Below are 11,082 nucleotides of genomic sequence, written 5' to 3'. Positions count from 1 at the left end.
ATTCACTAACGAACACAGTCAAAGCCATTTAATCAGCGATGTTTGTGTCTGAAGTGTTTTTTTAAAATCTCTTGTGTTAGAGTCCTTCACTATCAGCTGTTCAGTCACTATTCAGGCACTTAATGACACACACTGACCTCAAGGTGCACTGTAACAATCAGGTTTTCATTTTCACAATCATCCTGACGGTTTCGACTTTCTATAAATCCTGTTCTCAACAACTCGTCAGAAACCGTTGGTCTGATGGTCCTGAAACTTGTCAACAGACTTTAGTGAAATAAAGATCTTCTGTCTGCCTGTCGAGGAGCCTCTTGCTCTAAAAACCTGTGTTGAGGCAGTCGGTTTGTTTCCTCACAGACTCGAGACCGGCTGCTGGTTCTGGGTCCTTCAGGGTCTCAGGGTGAGATTCAGTTTGGCGTTGTGGCGGTCTGCGCATCATCAGGTCTGCGCATCATCAGCTCTGCGGCGTGTCGTGTCCTTCCGCCTTAGTGTATCTCTGCGTCCACTCTGTGATGATGTGGTGGCCGATGGCGTGTTTGGGAGGCAGCCAGACGACGGTGGGGTCGCCTCTCCTGGGCGGAGTCTTCACCTGCAGGGCGGCGGTAATCTCCTCCAGACTGAACCAGCGAGCGTCCTCCAGCTCGGCGTGGTCGGTGGACAGCTGGAGGACAAACGGCAGCGTCACATGACTGAAGACAACAGGCAGTTCTACATGGTGTTCCTCAGGGAGCCGTGCTCGGTCCTCAAATGTTCTACTCTACATTACACCGCTCATTTGACTCGCTAGACACTATTAATTTGTTGATTAAAAACAAACTAAATCCAGAAAATATCTTATTTTGAAAATCCCTTCATTATTCATTGTTTTATAAAATGTTATTTCACTGTGAAAAAAGTGTCTAAGAAAACATTTATTCATCCATAATATACTTTTATTTGTCAATTAATTTAAACTACTGTAAGAAGACCTTCCCTTTGAAAGGCATCACAGCTCACCTCACTGTTGGTGGGGCTAACGGAGGCATGGCAGCCAATCATGAAGGAGCTATTAGGAAAAGGCCAGTGCTGTGAAGAACTGTAGGTGAGACTGTGGACCTCAAGACCCACCTCCTCCGCCACCTCCCTTCTCAGGGCCTCCTCCACACTCTCACCTGGGCCAACAGGTACAGAGAGGAAACCAGGTGAGCAGACCGGTGAGTATGTGGACAGGTAAGACTTTAGACAGGTAAGTATGTGGACAGGTCGGACTAACCCATGTCACAGAAGCCGGCCAGAGCACTGTACAGCCCCCGAGGGAACGACGCCTGTCGGCCCAACAAACACCGTTTCCCATCAGACACCAGGACAATCACCACTGGAGACATCTGGAGGAAGACCAGGAGGAACTAGTCAGAAACCAGTTAGAGACCAGTCAAAAACCAGTCTAGAACCAGTCCACTCCAGACTGACAGTACATTTACACCACTTTCAACTAACAAGCTTGTCCAGATGTGGTCTGTATCTGGTTCCTTGGGATAGTAAATGATACTGGAGCCGCTGCAGACTCTGACTTCCTGTCTGGTTGCAGTTGTCAGCCTTCCCTTTGACGCTGCAGAAACACCTGGTTCAGACCTGGTTTAGGTCTGATAGCTTGGAATGATTTAGGATTCCGTTTAGATTGGATTTAGACATTGGACCTGGTTCAGACCTGGTTTCGATCTGGTACCCTGGGATCGTAAATGAAGCCGAAGCATTTGCAGACATTTCTACCTGGTTTTGTTTAGAATGGTTCAGAATCTAGTTTGGATCTGGAACGAATTCCGTTTGGATTTGTTTGAGACCTGGTTTGGACGTGTTTGGAACTTGTGAAGATCTCACTGGGACCTTATTAAGACCTGGTTTGGATCTGGTTCAGATCTGGTACCTTGGGATAGTAGATGATGCCAGAGCTGCTGCAGACTCTCTGACTTCCTGCCTGGTTGCTGTGGGTCGGCTGACCCGTGGCGCTGCAGAATCTGCTGGTTTGATGCCAGCGCAGCAGAGCCTGACCCTGCAGGACAGAACCAGAACCAGGATCTGATAACTTAAGCGATGCTGAACATGTGGGTCACTACGGAACCAAAAAACAACAAACAATCCATCAAAGGTTTCCCGCAGCACGCACCTTGGCCACTAGAGGAGCCTCTGCTCCTTGTAGAAGAAAGAACGCCTTCCTCAGATCGATAAAGGTTCCTCCACAGAGTTCTTCCACTGCCGCCTGATCCAGTTCTCCTAGAACACCAAATACAGACCAGAACATCTGAACAGAGAACCCAGTTCGTGTAAACGGCTTCAATCAGGGACTCACTACTCTGTACGGAGAACATAAACAACAGGATTCTGGATCAAATGTGTTTTTACCGACGTCCAGACAGAACTGGGCCTGGTTCTGTTCAGAACAGCTAATCAGAACTGACTCCTTAAGCAGGGATCTGTCTGAACAGAGTTTCTCCAAGATCGACTGCATGTCTGGAACAAACAGAACACAGATCAGGAGCGTTAGAACAAGAAGCATGTTTCAGATTATGGTTCTCTGTCTCAGGTTCTATGAGGTTCTCTGTCTGAGGTTCTATGAGGTTCTCCTACATAGGTTCTCAATGTGACACTGCTTTTATTTTTTAACTGATGTTCTTTTTCTGAATTCACCAACCGTGGTGCTCGTGGTCTTCATCTCTTGGTTCTCTACCAGTGTTTCTGTACTTTAGGTACAACCTGAGGTTCTGTACCTGAGGTTCTGAGGTTCTCCACATGTGGTTTTGAGGTTCTATACTTGATGTTCTGTACCTGAGGTTCTGATGTTCTGTACCTGAGGTTCTGATGGTCTGTACCTGATGTTCTAAGGTTCTATACCTGATGTTCTGTAACTGAGGTTCTGATGTTCTGTACCTGAGGTACTGATTTTCTGTACTCGAGGTTTTGTACCTGAGATTCTGTACCTGAGGTTCTGTGGTTCTGTACCTGAGGTTCTGTACCTTAGGTTCTGTACCTGAGGCGTGCACTGGTGGCGGTCTGAAGGTTCCCTGCTCGGTTCGTTGTAACAGAGGAGACAGACGGTGGAACAGGAACATCTGACCGTTCTGCAGCGCTGCAGCACATGCTTCATCATCCTCCTTCAGCCGGCTCACAAACCTGAGAGCATCAATCAATCAATCAATCAATCAATCAATCAATCAATTCATTAATGAGTCAATTAGTCAACCAGTCAGTTAATCAATCAATCAATGAATCAGTTACTGAACCTCGTTCTGGAGACGAAGCCTGAGCAGCAGCGGGTTGACAGACAGAAGACATTCCTCAGAGGTCTCAACATCTCACTGTTAGCCAAGCTTAGCACAAAGACTGGGAGCAAAGGGAAACTGTTAGCCTAGCTTAGCACAAAGACTGGGAGCAGGGGGAAAACTGTTAGCCTAGCTTAGCACAAAGACTGGGAGCAGGGGGAAGCTGTAAGCCGCATGAGAACGTGTACATGTTAAGAAACACCGGTACGGAAGCCCCATTAGAAATCTGTCATTTAAGATTCTTGTCTTGTTTTCTGTAATAGTCTGTACTAACAACATACTGTTGGATAATTACCTGAATCTCCAGGTTTTACTGATGATTTCGGCGGACATTTAATGAAAGAAGCTGCTCTCCTTCCAACAGAAATACAACATTTATCACATTATAGCTGACAGAATCTTCCTCTATGACACACTGAGTTACAGTCGGAATATGTTGATGTTGAACAGTAAAACATTTTGACAGTCTGCTGGTTTCAGTCTGAGCCTCCTGCTGGATCACAAACACCTCTATAACTGATCGAAAACAGGTGAATCATAAAGTTGACATATTTTGAATGGAGTTTCGTGTTAAAATAACAGCAAAACAGAACTAAAAGAAGAGCTCAGAGACACGTGGTGAGTTCTGTATTTAATAAATAACTGAACTGGATACAGAGCTGTATTACAGTATTTACAGTATTTATAATATCTACAGTATTTATAGTCAGGTACCTGCAGCTGCTGCTCTTCCTCACGGACTGTGACCTCTTCTTCTTCTTCTTCCTGTTTTCTGTCAGCAGAGTGTTTCTGCCCTCTGCAGGAGGAAACTGTCTGATTAAAAAAAAAGAAAAAAAAGAAGAAAAGTAAATTTAGGCGTAAAATTAAAAATTGAATATCACCGAAGTAGACACTTTTAATTACTGTAAATCAAGGGAAAGTACAAAACCTTTAAATTGTAAAAAACACAGTTTTCTCCATCTCAAATTAAAGGAGAAATACCGTAATGTCACAAGGACACAATAACCCTAAAAATAAAGGGACTATTCAGAGAAAATTGCAGTTTAAAAAATATTTACATTTAAGTTTACAGTAGAAAATCCACTGTATTTTTTTTTACGGTGAAGTTCTGGCAACCACAGCTGCCGGTATTTTACCGTAGATTAAACAGATCTGCATTTTACAGTGTATTAATAGAAAAAAACATTTATTAAAATCAACGTTTTCACACTAAAGCTTCAGAAACAAGTAGTAAAATAAACAAATAACGTAATTAATTTATAAATTATACATATATAATTAAGAAATAAATATATTTGAGCAGTAACGGCGGATTTAGATATAAATAATATTTAACAATAGGTTTAGGTTTATTTATTTGCACAGTTATAATAACATAAAATTACAAAGATAACAAATAATGTAAAGTGCAGGGAGAGGCAGAAATAGTATGAGTTAGTTATAATAAAGTAGCCTAATAACAAACTGAGAAAAGAAAAAGCATACAAGTTATAATGACAATAACAAAAATAACAATATAAAAACAAAAATATGAAAATGATACAGTATATATATGTGTAAAAATGTATTTGTGTGTGAATTCGATTTAAAAAAATGTTTTAACTAAAGAAAGGCTGTGTTTCTGTTTACCCCTCAGACTGCCTCCAGCTGTCAGTGAGGACTACATCTCCCAGCAGGCTGTTCGGCTGATCCATGTGGCTCCGAGCAGCAGCAGCAGCAACATGTCTGTGTTTATGGATCTAAACTTGAACTACTCGGCGGATCAGAGCCGCATGAGGAGTCTGATAGAGACCGCAGCTCACCGTGAGTCCCTCCGGTCTTTGTTTAAATCAGCTGTTTTACAGCGGGAGTCTGGACCGGGCTGAACCGGGCTGCTAACCCTGCTAGCCCCGGGACTAGCTGCACGGTTGGTCGGTGTGTTTGGGTTCAGTTCACTAATTAACCTGCTGATTAAACGTGACATTCACTGGTTATACCAGTAACACATACTGATATAACCAGTGAATGCAGTTTAAAATCTACAGCACAAAACTGACACAAGACTCCGTTTATAAAACTGTTATTTTAAAGTTTCTGAAAAAAGCTGTAACACGTCCTGACTGCCAGACAAACCAGGTTCATTATCCATAACTCATTTTTTTATACACTAGGTTTAAGGGTCCGTGTTTTCTGCCTGAACACAGATAAACTCATGATGATACCAGACTCCGTTCAAAAATCTCGCTATTTAAAGTTCCTCTTGTTCTACATACAGATATAACCGGAACAGAAATTAACAGAAGACATTATATAAACAAATGTGACGCAGCAACAAATTCGACAATATCAATTATTTAATAAATCCCACATTTATTTAGTAATCCCTAATATTTATACAAAGTCTTAGCTGCTTTGAAATGTAAAGAAACACAGACTTAAAGTTTCCTGTTTTATGATCAAAGGACAAAACTTCTGAAAACAGCTTTTATAGAGTTCTGCTGATGAATCCTGGTTAATTAATATATAGTTAATGCATGCATGCAGTGGTGGAAACTAAGTACATTTACTTAAGTACTGTACTGTACTACAATTTTGAGGTACTTGTACTTTACTTAAGTATTTCTATTTTATGTAACTTTATACTTCTACCCCTCTACATTTATCTGACAGCTTCAGTTACTTTTCAGTTCAATATTTGACATTAAAACATGATCAATTTATAGTGATTAGACGTTTATAATAGTATATTAAGTATTTAAAATGAGCCCTACCTTGAGAAAATTGCTTGAAGTTGGATTAAAATATTTTTACCTCTTTCTATGAAATTATTGTGACAATGTGAGTTATTATTGTCAGATAAAGTGTATATCTTCTCGAAACGTTATTAATGAATCTCTTCCAAACATATCACAATGAAAATGAAACCACAAATAACAGAGGATTGTGCCTGAAAACAAAATTATTCCAACTTTATGGGCGAGCTTGTGTAGAACAATCTGAGTGTGTCCATTCTGCATAACAAGTACTTTTACTTTTGATACTTTAAGTACATTTTGATGCTGATACTATTGTACTTTTACATCAGTAAGTTTTACTTGTAGTGGAGTACTTTCACAGTGTTGTATTAGTACTTTTACTGAAGTAAGAGCTCTGAATACCACTGTATTCATTTATGATTTAGTCATGAGTGTTCAGATGTTCTGATGTTCCTACAGAGTCAACATATCATCACCAGACTCCATTCAGGATTCTCTCCGTTTAATGTTTCCTTTGTTGTTCGTCAACATAAAACAGAATTAGAATTCAATTTAACACATTATTCACAGTAACTTCCTTCTTTGTGGAATTCAGAAACAGAGATATATAGGTTTATTGAAGCTTCCTGCTGTCAGCAAACACACAAACATGAAACCTGATTTTAAATATATTTTAATGTGGTTCAGGTGTAGATAATAGAATTTATATTGTTGATGGTAGAAACAATATAACTATAATTATTATTATAAAATCATTGAATTGGTGATTATTAAAGTTCTGTAATTATGTTTTCTGTGTTTGTTTCTTCAGTCGGTTTCTCCACCGTCGCCATCAACTACGTGTTTGAACCCACGAACAAGAAGAAACAGGTGAGTCTCACCTGCCGCGCTGCGTTCAGGGACATGGCCGCACACAATAAAACACAAACACCAGCACGACCCATTTATTATTATTATTATTATTATTATTGTTATTATTATTATTACTATTATCATTATTATCATTATTATTTTATTATTATTGTTATTATTATTTATGTGGCCTTTGAGGGAAAATCATTTAGAAAATTAAAATGTTTGAATTTTATTACTTAAGAAATAAGAAACATGAGCCAAAAATCAGAAATCAGAAGGAAAAATTGATTGCCTGGAGAAAAGTGTAATGAATTATTGTTTGTTTAATTTTGTTTTTTATAAAAATACAAAAACTCAGAATATTTTCTGTTTCTTTTGACAGTCAATCAATTCTCTTTAGTCGAAACAAACATTTAAAGACACTGATAAATTTGATAATTATTGACAATTTATTGTTTTTTTGTTTTGTTTTTTTTAAACAAAAAAAATCTGACAGTTTTTTAGAGCCTAAACTGAATATTTAAACTTCAGACTGTGACAGAGTCTGTTGTATTTAATAATAAATTAATAATATTTGTGTCCTTGCAGGAGGTCCCGGCCCCGGTGGCGCTCGGCGAGCTGATGGCGGTGTTGCCCACCGTACAGGTCGGTTCATCCATAGACATGTATACATATGTACATATACACACGTATATATGTCATACATATATATATATATATATATATATATATATATATGTCTATATTTATGTCTATGGGTTCATCTAAGTGAAGCTGAAGGTGATTGTTGGTGTCGTCATAGTAACAGCTGTCTCTGTCTCCGGCAGGGTCGCTCTCGTCCAATCAAAGTGCTGAACAGACTCACCATCGTGATGTCAGACTCCAGCCACTTTGTGAGTGTTCACTTTATTCTGAAAACCTCCTCTGACTTCCTGTTCCTCGTGGTCAGACACAGTGAAGTTAACCTTCAGAATAAAAGCTGCAGGTTACAAAAGTTTTCATAATTTATTAATCTGTTAACGCTTTGGTAACACCTGTTGGAAAAAAGTTTTATATAGAGTATTTTATTATATTTTTATAAGATAAATTATCAAAGAGATTCAACTTTGTTTTATGATTTCTGTCGTTATTTATATACATATAAAAGAGATTTCCGTTTCATTTCAGCTGCGATGTTGAGTGAATTTTATTGTCAATCACAGTTTGATCATTGATCAACCACAAACTAGCTGTGTGTGTGTGTGTTTGTGTGTTCAGAGGCCTAATGCCGTGGAGTATCGTTGTTTCGACCTCCTCGCCATCCAGCCGACCACAGAGAAACTCTTCCATGTGAGAACACTGACACCAAAATACTTTCAGTTCACGTAACACGTATCAATAACACAATAATAACTTTGATCCTTTGTGTGTGTATGCAGGCAGCCTGTATGATGTACGATGTTGACATCATCTGTATATCAGTGACAGAAAAACTTCCGTTCTTCTTCAAGAGAGCTCCAGTCAACGGCGTGAGACTCTCACTGTCACTATTGTTCTGTCTATTATCATTAATTATAATAATAATATTAATTAACTTGTGTCCAGGCCATAGAGAGAGGCGTGGTGTTTGAGGTGTCGTACTCGGCCGCCATCAGAGACGCCACCAGGAGGCGCTACACCATCGCCAACGCCATCTCTCTGATGGAGACGTGCAAAGGGAAGGTACGGGCTCTTCCTGTTCCCGTGGCAAGCTGTGATGTCACTTCCTGCCTGTTGTTTGACTCACCTGAGAATCTGTTTGTGTCTTTCAGAGTGTGATCCTGTCGAGTGCAGCGGAGACGGTCTGTCAGCACTCACCAGTCTGTCTAAATATATATAAATATATATATATATATAGTAATCAATAATCAGTGATCAATTCCTCTGTATGTCATCAGGCTCTGGAGCTCAGAGGACCCTATGACATCACCAACCTGTATCCTTCCTATTGGTTCAAACACAAACGTCTGTGTGTGTGTGTGTGTTGTTGTTGTTGTTGTTATTGTTATTGTCCTGACGAGGCTCCTCAGTGGTTTGTTGTTCGGTTTGTCAGACGGAGACGCTAAAGAAGCGGTTTCCTGCACCTGTCGAGCAGCTGTTTTACACGCAGGTAAATACTGTAAATAATAACAAATTAAATTAGTTTTATTATAAATGAAACTAAAATGATTCATCAAGTCCATCTAGTGAAAACAAATGTTTCATTTGGTTGTAACAGTTGGTATCACTGTGGTAACAGTGAAATGAAGATAAAAACGTTTGTTTGTTTGTTTGTTTGATGGCTGTCAGAAACCAGGAAGACGGCCAGTGGGATCATCTCCACCATAAAGAGTGAGTCGCTCTGCCAGCAGGAAGCTCCAGCTGCAGAGTGTAAGTTCAGTTATTGATCCACACGCCGAAATATGGTCCGTCCAAAAATGTGATTTAAACAACAATATTAAAATATGTCTATTTGAACATAGTTTGTCCATAAATGACATAAAAACACCATATATTATGTAATCTCCAAAAATTTGACAAAAACAAAAAAGGCGTCGTTTTTTGACAAAAATCGTCAACTTTTTTAAATGCTTAAAAATGTTTACAATTATATTAAAGTTTGATGATAGATATTAGAGCATAGTTTGTCCATAAATGACAGAAAAACACCATTATATGGGTTGTTGAAAAATTGGACAAAAACAAAAAAGTCATACTATAGCATGTCGTTTTTTGACAAAAATGGTCAAATTTTTAAATGCCTAAAAATATTAAAAATGACTTTATTATAGTCTGTTGATAGATATTAGAGCATAGTTTGTCCATAAATTACAGAAGAACACCATATTATGGGTTGTTGAAAAATTGGACAAAAACAAAAAAGTCATACTATAGCATGTTGTTTTTTGACAAAAATAGTCATATTTTTAAATGCCTAAAAATGACTTTATTATAGTCTGTTGATACATATTAGAGCATAGCTTGTCCATAAATTACAGAAGAACACCATATTATGGGTTGTCGAAAAGTTGGACAAAAAACAAAAAGTCATACTATATAGCATGTCGTTTTTTGACAAAAATGGTCACATTTTTAAATGCCTAAAAATATTTAAAATGATTTTATTATAGTCTATTGATAGATATTAGAGCATAGTTTGTCCATAAATTACAGAAGAACACCATATTATGGGTTGTTGAAAAATTGGACAAAAAACAAAAAGTCATACTATAGCATGTAGTTTTTTGACAAAAATCGTCAAATTTTTAAATGCTTAAAAATGTTTACAATTATTATATTAAAGTTTGATGATAGATATTAGAGCATAGTTTGTCCACAAATGACAGAAAAACACCATTATATGGGTTGTCGAAAAATTGGAGAAAAACAAAAAAGTCATACTATAGCATGTTGTTTTTTGTTCAAAATTGGTCAACTTTTAAAATGCCTCAAAATTTTAGAATGCCTAAAATGTTTAAAATGACTTAAATATTGTCTGTTTATACATATTAGTAGTACAGTTTTTCTTAAAATTACAGAAAAACAAAATTTCGGATATATCGGATCCAAAATTCGACATAGAAAAATATGTCAATTTTTGTCAAAAAAAGGTAATTCTGTCATTTATCCAAAATGACTAAAAAGATCTTAAAATAGCTTGCTGATCATGGTTACAGTACGTGTAGTATTTTATGTGCAATATTACAGTATGTATAGTATCATATATGTAATAATTCAGTATGTATAGTATTATATATGTAATAATTCAGTATGTGTAGTATTGTATGTGTAATTGAATTTCCACTTGGGGATAAAGTAATTTTGATTGATTTGATTATATGTGTAATACAGTATGTGTAGTATTATATGTGTAATATTACAGTATGTGTAGTATTGGAAACAGTGGTATAAATCGGCTCACTGTGTTTTTACAGGTGAATCTCCTGCAGCAAAGAGAGCCAAGCCTCAGCTGACTGAATGATTGACAGCTGAGGGGGCGGGGCCTGTGATCCTGATCCTTTATATATATATATACATATATTCTTTTTTTTTACAAAGTTCTGATCAATAGACGATCGATAGATAATTAGTTAATTAATCAGTAATGGAAACATCGTCTGAAGTGTTTTTGTTGTTTGTGTGAATAAAGTTTCTGAAACTTTCTTTGTCTTTATTCCATCAGTCAGAAGAAAACAAAT

At 37.7% G+C, this 11,082-nt stretch overlaps 2 protein-coding genes across 2 annotated transcripts; one reads left to right on the top strand and one right to left on the bottom strand.

The window, feature by feature from the left end:
• Positions 1 to 13: 13 nt before the first annotated feature.
• On the bottom strand, positions 14 to 4,009 carry nudt13 (nudix (nucleoside diphosphate linked moiety X)-type motif 13). The gene is made up of 8 exons (XM_059325214.1): positions 3,258 to 4,009; positions 3,005 to 3,147; positions 2,380 to 2,487; positions 2,144 to 2,250; positions 1,904 to 2,029; positions 1,253 to 1,364; positions 997 to 1,151; positions 14 to 661 (listed from the first exon to the last, which is right to left on the bottom strand). Exons 1-8 carry the CDS (start codon positions 3,326 to 3,328, stop codon positions 455 to 457), a joined length of 1,029 nt encoding a protein of 342 aa, XP_059181197.1. The 5' UTR covers positions 3,329 to 4,009; the 3' UTR covers positions 14 to 454.
• Positions 4,010 to 4,941: 932 nt separating this feature from the next.
• Positions 4,942 to 11,046, top strand: rpp30 (ribonuclease P/MRP 30 subunit). Its single transcript, XM_059324900.1, has 12 exons — positions 4,942 to 5,099; positions 6,843 to 6,901; positions 7,475 to 7,531; positions 7,714 to 7,779; positions 8,144 to 8,215; positions 8,305 to 8,394; positions 8,471 to 8,587; positions 8,677 to 8,706; positions 8,803 to 8,840; positions 8,935 to 9,014; positions 9,194 to 9,274; positions 10,819 to 11,046. The coding sequence occupies exons 1-12, from the start codon at positions 5,018 to 5,020 to the stop codon at positions 10,863 to 10,865; spliced, it is 819 nt and encodes a 272-aa protein (XP_059180883.1). The 5' UTR covers positions 4,942 to 5,017; the 3' UTR covers positions 10,866 to 11,046.
• The last annotated feature ends 36 nt before the right edge of the window (positions 11,047 to 11,082 follow it).

The sequence above is a fragment of the Centropristis striata genome, chromosome 21 (assembly GCF_030273125.1).
Source record: "Centropristis striata isolate RG_2023a ecotype Rhode Island chromosome 21, C.striata_1.0, whole genome shotgun sequence".
Lineage (NCBI taxonomy): Eukaryota > Metazoa > Chordata > Actinopteri > Perciformes > Serranidae > Centropristis > Centropristis striata.
Note: the sequence above shows the minus strand (reverse complement) of the source record. Positions and strands in the feature narration are given on the sequence as shown.

Excerpts from the sequence above, each read along its gene's own strand:
- nudt13 (XM_059325214.1), bottom strand. The coding sequence starts at position 3,328 with ATGTTGAGACCTCTGAGGAATGTCTTCTGTCTGTCAACCCGCTGCTGC. Across the intron at positions 2,251-2,379 it reads CCAGTTCTGTCTGGACGTCG|GAGAACTGGATCAGGCGGCA; the intron begins GTAAAAACACAT and ends TTGGTGTTCTAG. Across the intron at positions 1,365-1,903 it reads GCATCATCTACTATCCCAAG|ATGTCTCCAGTGGTGATTGT; the intron begins GTACCAGATCTG and ends GTCTTCCTCCAG.
- rpp30 (XM_059324900.1), top strand. The coding sequence starts at position 5,018 with ATGTCTGTGTTTATGGATCTAAACTTGAACTACTCGGCGGATCAGAGC. Across the intron at positions 5,100-6,842 it reads GATAGAGACCGCAGCTCACC|TCGGTTTCTCCACCGTCGCC; the intron begins GTGAGTCCCTCC and ends TTGTTTCTTCAG. Across the intron at positions 9,015-9,193 it reads AGCAGCTGTTTTACACGCAG|AAACCAGGAAGACGGCCAGT; the intron begins GTAAATACTGTA and ends GATGGCTGTCAG.